We start from the raw sequence: 9,163 nt of genomic DNA on the forward strand, positions 1-9,163 counted from the left end.
CTCAGGGAATATATTGACACATGCAGCAACCATCTGCATGTTTCATGATCACTGTGAAATTAAATCATATTTTGGAGGCAGAAAAATGCCAGGTATTTTCAGATCAGTCAGTTGTTCTAATAATTTTGGCCACCACTGTATGTTTATGTAAAAAATAATATGAAACTATTAGAAATGTCATATGTTAACACGTCTAGTCCATTGGAATATGTATGGTTATGTATGTTGGTTAATCTAAAATATGCATTGATCCTCAAGATTGTTATATAAAAAAAAGCATTTTATATATATGATTTTTTATTTATATGCTGTTTAATTAATGTCTGTAATTAACATTGCAACATTTTATACCAAATAAAAAAAAGATCATATAGATATTTTTAAACATATGTACATAGAGGATGTTTATATGTGATGGAAGTAGTGACATACAGTACATGTCAACGTAATTCTTGATAAAGGGACATAAATGTCAAACATTTTCAACATTTTGGCAAATTGGCCCATTGCCATCCCTGTATAGTTTTAGCAGTGGGTTATTTTTAGAACAGCGGAGCAGAGCCGCGAGCTGCTCAGAGCTATATGGAGGCTCATGGGATTTCTTGTTTCCCTCATCAAACTCATCAAATACACAATCCAACAACTATCCCTTTAAGTAAATTAGTGAGACATTGAATGTTGACCTGATGATGGGTTTAAAGTGTTTAAATCATATTCAGTGATGATTGTGATGTTAATTTCAAAAGTCACTAAAATAAATCTCTGTTCTTTACTTTGTGCCGATTCTTTCAACAGTGTTTCATGATTCCAGGTTGGACAAGTGAAGACGTCGACCTGCTGGTGCTGCAGCACCTCGGCTCAGGAGAAGGACTCGGTCTCTGGGCTCCTTTCAGTGTCTGAAGACAAATCCCAGGACGATTGGTCCGACATCTGTGGAGACGTCTCACTAAAAAACCAACTGGATGTTAAACTCTGAGGAGAGACGTCCACAGATGTAGCTTCATCCTCTGGGGATTAAAACCTGCCTGTGGAGGATTTCTGTGGCGGCAGCTTGAAGGGCCAAAGACATGAGAGAAAAATTTAGATATGCACTTCAGTGTTTCACCCCGAGGCGACCTGAACAGAAACCGTCTCTTGTTGCTCTTTCTTCCTTTGTTTCTCTTGTATTCTCTTCATCAGGTAAACCCTCCTCCTCTCCTCCTGCTCCCTGAAGAAGGAGGCAGAGATGTTCCTGCGCAGCCTCCTGGCGTAGACCTCGGCGAACACCAGGCAGTAGCTCAACAGCCACAGACATCCCAGCAGCAGCGTGACTCTCAGGTCTGGAGCCGAAGTCGTCGTCGCATCGCAGAGCGACGGCTCGGGGCTGAACGTCCACCTGTAGTCCCTGTGGAAGTCGGTGAGCGGGGTGTCGCAGCGCTGAGATAACAGAGAGCAGGCATGGAAGGAGAGCTTCACCTGGAGAAACACAACAAAAACAAACATATGTAAAAAAAAACAAAAAAAAACTGAAAAGTGAGTAACCCTTTAATTAACAGGCCGTTAATTACGTGATAATGTCAAGAAATAGCCAAGAAACAACAATTAATTGCGTTGTAATATACACACATTTTGGTCCAAACGGTGACCATTGTTTTACGAGCCGATTGGCGGGAGAACACACCACAGGAGAAAGATAATCTTGAGAGCCTAAAATAATCGGGCGATTTTTGTCCTTGGTCGGAAGGGGGAAAATCAGGGCAAAATCAGACAGATTATCTTTATGTGTGTGGTAGGCTTAAGGATTCGAGTCATATATGCCTACCATAGATATTTGATTGTTTTTTGAGTGTTTGTTGTGGTTAAGAATTGCCCCCATAGGTTGTCGCTATCCCTAGCGCCGGGTAGCCATGGTGTAACTCCGGTTTTTTGCTCCCCCCAACACTGGGTGACCATCAGGACAACGATTTAGGGGTCAAAGATGATCGGAATTCTCCTTTAAGGCCTTTATTTTAGGCTATATGGCTAATTCTATATTTGGCTAAAGCTGCGTTCACACCGGACCTTTTGTTTTTCTTGCTGGCGACGAGTTTACATGTTAAGTCAATGCAAACGAGCGATTGAGTGTTTAATCGCTCAAGAGAAAAATCGCTGGGGATCCGCTCCGCGCTGATTGGCTGCCGTAATCTATGTGTAACTATGACAACTACTGAAATCATGGAAACGCAATACAACTCTGCCAGTCCAGCAGAGCAAAGCCGACTTGATGTTGTACGGCGCTTGTGGGACTTCCACAACAGGTAAACGGCGGCAGCAGGTACAATGTCAGCCGTGCTGGGCCAATACAAACGGGAAGAGAATCGCTTGAATGACGTCATCAGAGCGATCTGTTGTATCGCTCCAAACTGACGAGCGACTGCAGCTGCGTGACAGAGCGTTTTTTTTGGAGCGACACGAGCGACAGCGACAAAAACAAAAGGTCCGGTGTGAACGCAGCTTAATTCTTGACATCATCATGTAATCAACAGCCTGTAAATTAAAGGGGTTACCTAAAGGGACAAATGAGCTGCAGTGGTGAGACAGACCGTGAGCTGTGTTACCTTGTAACTGACACTTATGGCTGCAGACGTGGGTGGAAAATCCAGCAGCCAGGGCACAACCACCTCCACTATGTGATACACGACGTGATCTAAAGTCACTATTGCAGTGATCGCAATGAAGTATAAAGTCACAACGACCAGCGACACGAAGCACGAGGCGCACTCCTCACTCGTGACTTTACACCTGGTGGTGGTGGGAGCGAGTTTCCTTTTAGCAGTTTTCTTCTGATCGGCGGGCGTCGGTTTCTGCGGGATCTCCATGGAGACGTGGCGGTTGTCAAACTGAACCGAGGTCAGGTAGGACTTCAGGTAACGAGCCGCTTCGAAGACCAGCAGGGCGACGAACAGGGCGGCGAGGATCCTGTTGGCCAGCAGCTTCCCGTCTCTGAGCAGGTTCCCGGCGTGCGAGAAGTTCCCCTCCATCTGTCCGATCATCATCTTGAACCGGCGTTTGACCCCGGAGACGTTGACGTACGTGAACTGATCGAGCTTCCTCAGGTTGGTCACGAAGCTCAGGTCCTCCCGCTTCACCTTGATCGTCTCTTCGACCAGGTCTCGCTTCACTCTGTTCCAAGGCTCCGACGAGCTCAGCAGGGTCCCGGCGAAGCCCTCGGCCGTGCACTTGAGGACTCGCGCCACCGCCCCGACGTTCGCCGCCACGTTGGGGACGACGTTCACCACCAGGATCATGACCGAGGCCGAGACCAGCAGCGTGCGGCCCTGTCGGGTGCAGACGGTCGGCAGCGTCATGGTGAGCACGCAGCGCAGCGGGTGGCACAGCGACGAGACCGCCGACACGGTCAGAGCGTAGAGGACGGCGGTCGGCACGGAGACCTCGGGGTCGTACCTCAGGGTCCGGAGGAGCCAGTGGTGGAGGAGGAGGCCGGTGACGACGGAGAGAGACAGACAGAGGGACAGGAGGGCGAGGACGTCCCGGCCAGAGGAGGGCGAAGGAGCGGAGTAAACGTCCCAGAGATTAAACAGGACGGATCCGAGCGTCTGTCTCCAACACGAGGCTCGGCTCCTGAGGACGGAAACCACAACTTTAACTTTAACAACTTAAAGGAGAGTTTGACATTTTGATAAATACACTTCGTAGCTGGTGATGTTAGTTTAGTTTAGATAAAGACTGGGAACTGGGGCGTTGTTTAGCTCGGTGCAGAGCAGGCATTACATATGTAGAGGCTATTATCCTCACTACAGCGGCCCTGGTTCAATTCCCTAAATGGCTGCTTGCTACTCCTACATGTCCTGTCAATTAAAGGCCTAAAAGCCCCCCCCCCCCCCAAAAAAAAATACTTAAAGCAGAAGTAAGTGATATATTTGTGTTAATATAAGTCTTAAATAGTTATATCTTCCGACAGCAATCACTTACATAGAGTGTTTGGTCTGAAACACGGGTCTGTCAGTCCCTCTGCTCTGCTCTGAGCCCAGGAGAAAACATTTATCGTATCCTACAGTTTTTATCCAATGAGGAGAGAGAACGGCATGCAGGGCTGTGTGTGCAGCCAAGGGACGCCGTGAATGTGGCGACGTAGGGACGAGGACTGTTATGGTGCGTTCAAGGAAACTCGTATTTTTCCGACCGTGAAGTCGTACCAGTTCGATCTGGTACGAGTTCACCGGTCGGAAGTTACGAGTGGCCGTTATAGTGACTTTCACCGGTAAAACAGGTCGGAAAAACACGAGTGGGTTGCCTGGAACGCTACAAAGTCGTAAGTTGTGACTTGAAGCTGTAATTTACGATTTCAAAAGCCTGCCTGGAACGCAGCATTAGCGAAAACGACCGGACCACTTACTTCTGCTTTAAAGGAGAAGTAAGCGATCCGGTCGTTTTGGCTAACTTCCTGTCAGCCGATGGAGTTAGCAGTCCCCGCCCTCGTCCCTACGTCACCACATTCACGCGCATCCCTTGGCTGCACACACAGAGAGGACTGCTCCTTTATGCCGTTCTCTCTCCTCATTGGATAAAGGTTGTAGGATACAAGGAAAGTTTTCTCCTCGGCTTACAGCAGAGCAGAGTGACTGACAGACCCGTGTTTCAGACCAAACACTCTATGTAAGTGATTGCTGTCGGAAGATATAACTATTTAAGACTTATATTACTAACACAAACATTCCGCTTACTTCTGCTTTAAAATAAAAACAGGTCGCTAATTACTAATAATGTCAAGACATAGCCAAGAAATAACAATTAATTGCATCATAATGTCTAGAAATAGTCTAGAAATAACGTCCAATTTCATAGTAATGTCAAGAAATATCGCCAAGAAATAATGATTGATTGCGTAGAAATAACGGTCAATTGCAGTTTTTGCTTGTTATTTTATGGCGTCATTGGTGTTTTAGTGATTGTCTGTTTGAGTGTTTGCCAACAGAGTTTCATTGTGCAGCTGTACAATGACAATAGAGTCTTCTTGAATCTTGAATCTTGAAGTTCAAAGCTTGAAAAGCATGTGTAATCTTTTGCCTTTATGAAAAACATGACATTATTATTAAATTGACCGTTATTTCTAGGATACTTCTTGACATTATCACGTAATTAATTGTCATTTCTTGACATTATCACTTAATTAACGGCCTGTAAACTAAAGGGTTACCAAAAAAAGAGAGACTGGAAACTGACTAAATATTATACAATAATACAACAAGTCACAACAGATCAAAATCTCTCAGGACGTGTGTGTGTAAAGGAGTGGAAAACAGTTCTCTACAAATCTGTTACAAAACAAAAACAAAAAAAGAAATCACTTGTGTATGACTCATCGTGTACAGCTGTGAACACCGACTCACAACAAGAAGGTTCCTGGTTCAGTTCCCAGGTCAAAAACCATCACACTTGACTCTAAATTGTGTATGAATGATCCCTTCAAACTACAGTACGTCATAAATACATGTCTGTGATATAGATATCAGTGACAGTTTCCATTACAGTAATGAAACATGAGTCAAAAAAACTGTAAAATACTTTGATTATAAGAAGTATATTCCAACACTGTTGTATAATTTGTTCCACATTTACAGAACCGGATGACAAACAACTGGATGAACTGACTCACTGTAAAACCGGGAGAATAAAAAGATTGTAGAACGTAATAAAAATCTACTAGAAACTGCCAAACAAAAACAACTGAACCAACACAAACTGATTATCTGGACATAAACAAAGATGTAATATTTCAACATCCTTCCTGAAGCTGAATCTGAGCAAACTAAGAAAACATTGAAAATCAAAACACAAAATTGCAGCTGGACAGAAAACAAAGAGCGGAAACTGTCACACTTTTCCACATTTTATACATTCAGTGCACATAAAAATACTAATTATAGCCACTTTTACAGTAGAACAAGACGGTGATAGATAGATAGATAGATAGATAGATAGATAGATAGATAGATAGATAGATAGATAGATAGATAGATAGATAGATAGATAGATAGATAGATAGATAGTATTAGATAGATGTAAATAAGAACATGTTCTTAATTGATTTCGCCTGGTTAAATAAAGGTTAAATAAAAAAATAAAAAAATAAAAGATAGATAGATAGATAGATAGATAGATAGATAGATAGATAGATAGATAGATAGATAGATAGATAGATAGATAGATAGATAGATAGATAGATAGATAGATAGATAGTATTAGATAGATGTAAATAAGAACATGTTCTTAATTGATTTCGCCTGGTTAAATAAAGGTTAAATAAAAAAAATAAAAAATAAAAGATAGATAGATAGATAGATAGATAGATAGATAGATAGATAGATAGATAGATAGATAGATAGATAGATAGATAGATAGATAGATAGATAGATAGTATTTTACCTGAGAGCAGCGATGACCTTCATTGCGGCGGTGAACTGTTGGACTGTGGAGGTGAAAAGAGGAACTTCCTGTCACAGTCACAGTCATGTTGGTGTTTGTGTGTCGCCTTCAAGTTCCCACGTGGGAAAAATGCAAAAGCCACTTTTTTTTTTTCTCACCATGTGAACCGACGTGAGGCAGAATCATATGGACGGATGAGATGTGACACACTCACATGCACAATGTGACTCAACGAGGTCTCACCAACTAACGCCACAGTCGCCGCGATGTCACTGATGTCATGTGTCCCGTGTGTGTGTTTGATTCACACACTGAGATTGACAGAGTGCAGAGCAGCGGTTTGGTTCACAACCTTTTTTGGCTCGTGAACCCATTCTGACATCACAGATTTCTGGTGATCTCAGCCGTCAATCAAGATGCACCAGCTGAGATATTTCTATACGCAGCATTTTATTTAAACTCGATTTCTATTCGAGAAAGTGAAAGTAGGAGAATACAGTTGTTTAAGATTGTCTGTGGTGTTTTTAATCATAATTTTAAAAAGAATAATAATTAGTTAAAAATAAAAAGTATCAGTAATTTCTTTTATCAATTACTATAGACACTTCAGGCGACCCCACGTGGGGTCCCGAACCCAAGGTTGGAAAACACTGGTGTGGAGGGACCTGGACTCAGTCCTGGACCCACTTCTACAGGCCCAATCTCAAGACTTGAATGTCAGATTGTAAATATATATATATATATATATATATATAATATATTTGGCTTTTTATTTGATAGTACATAGTGAGATAGACAGGAAAGGTGGAGGCAGAGAGAGGGGGAATGACATGCAGGAAAGGTCTGCCCGACGCGGGATTCGAACCGGGGACGCCTGCGTTGAGGACTGCAGCCTCTACATGGGGCGGCCGCTTTTTAAAGCAGAAGCAAGTGGTCCGGTCGTTTTCGCTAATGCTGCGTTCCAGGCAGGCTTTTGAAATCGTAAATTACAGCTTCAAGTCACAATTTACGACTTTGTAGCGTTCCAGGCAACCCACTCGTGTTTTTCCGACCTGTTTTACCGGTGAAAGTCACTATAACGGCCACTCGTAACTTCCGACCGGTGAACTCGTACCAGATCAAACTGGTACCACTTCACGGTCGGAAAAATACGAGTTTCCTTGAACGCACCATAACAGTCCTCGTCCCTACGTCACCACATTCACGGCGTTCCTTGGCTGCACACACAGCCCTGCATGCCGTTCTCTCTCCTCATTGGATAAAAACTGTAGGATACGATAAATGTTTTCTCTTCGGCTCAGAGCAGAGCAGAGGGACTGACAGACCCGTGTTTCAGACCAAACACTCTATGTAAGTGATTGCTGTCGGAAGATATAACTATTTAAGACTTATATTAACACAAATATATCACTTACTTCTGCTTTAACCACTGCGCCACGCACCGCCCTGTCAGATTGTAAATAAACAAATGAATCAAACTGTTCTTACATCGTCCGTCCATCATCGTCCTCTGTCCCTCAGTGTGAAGCCGGAGACACACGTTCGCCGCTGTTTGTCCACATAATGTATAAATAAAAAAAAACATTTTAATGTGTGAATGACAGGAAACATCTAAACTCCAAACAACTGGGATTTAAAATCTACATTTTGAATAATCTGTTTGAGTTAAATACCTTTTGTTGTTTTATTAATTTATTATTTAGTACAAATCATTATTATCTATGATCAGCTCACTCTTTAACGAGCTTACCACCGTGTTAAATGTCTGTTAATTAACAGTGTTTTAATGGATTCGTTATTATTCTTATAGAATATAGTTATAATTCTTGTTTAGGTTAATCAGTGTTTTTTTTGTTTTTTATTATAGAGCAGTGTTTTTTATTTAACCTTGGGGTCGGGACCCCATATGGGGACGCCTGGAATTCAAATGGGGTCTCCTGAAATATCCAGTAACTGGTAAGTTGATAATTGAAAAGTTACCGATAAAAAATATTTTTTTTAACTAATTATTATTCTTTAAAAAATTATGATTAAAAAATATGATTAAAATATGATTAAAGCACACACAATCCTAAACAACTGTATTCTATACTTTCACTTTCTCAAATTTAAATCAAGTTCAAGTAACATGCAGCGTATAAAAATATCTGAGCTGGCGCATCTTGATGTGAAAATGAGGTCAATCACGAGCCAGAAAAGGTTGGGAACCACTGGATTAATGACTCAGAGTTAAACTGTGACTGATGCTTCTTTGTTAATATGTTATTCACTTGTTCCTGGTGTCAATGTGTAATTTGACATTTGTGTGTGTTATACCGTCTGTATACAGTACGTATACTCTAAATACTGAAGATCCACTTTTCCTCCTCATGCACCTGTAGCATTGATCAACCTGCAGAATAAAACTTTTTTCACTTTAAATCTGTAATTACATCACACTTTACTTCCAGATGTTCCTGTTTTTTGTTTTTTTTGCTGATCTCCACTTCCTTTATTTGAACCCACCATTTCCTTACTCGTCATGTTTTCGTCCCTTCAATTGTTCTTTCATTTCTTGGCACTTTTTTTTTTTTTTGTTTCATTATGTTTCATTTTTACAAACAAGCTCATCGTTGTTTCTTGTGTCTACGACCTTTTAACTTCTCATTTGCTACAGATGAGTTACTACATGTACGTTAGATTAAATTAAATTATATATCCAGTGTGTCACTACAGACAAATAAGATTCAAGAATTAAAGAAAAAAAAATCATAATCAT

At 41.6% G+C, this 9,163-nt stretch overlaps 1 protein-coding gene across 1 annotated transcript; it reads right to left on the minus strand.

Moving 5' to 3' along the window:
* Positions 1–1,015: 1,015 nt before the first annotated feature.
* ocstamp (osteoclast stimulatory transmembrane protein) lies at positions 1,016–8,928 on the minus strand. Its single transcript, XM_085783231.1, has 3 exons — positions 8,922–8,928; positions 2,577–3,634; positions 1,016–1,455 (listed from the first exon to the last, which is right to left on the minus strand). Exons 1-3 carry the CDS (start codon positions 8,926–8,928, stop codon positions 1,102–1,104), a joined length of 1,419 nt encoding a protein of 472 aa, XP_085639357.1. The 3' UTR covers positions 1,016–1,101.
* Positions 8,929–9,163: the final 235 nt, after the last annotated feature.

This window comes from Trachurus japonicus, chromosome 7 (genome assembly GCF_045865225.1).
Source record: "Trachurus japonicus isolate A0001 chromosome 7, Traja_1.0".
Classification (NCBI taxonomy): domain Eukaryota; kingdom Metazoa; phylum Chordata; class Actinopteri; order Carangiformes; family Carangidae; genus Trachurus; species Trachurus japonicus.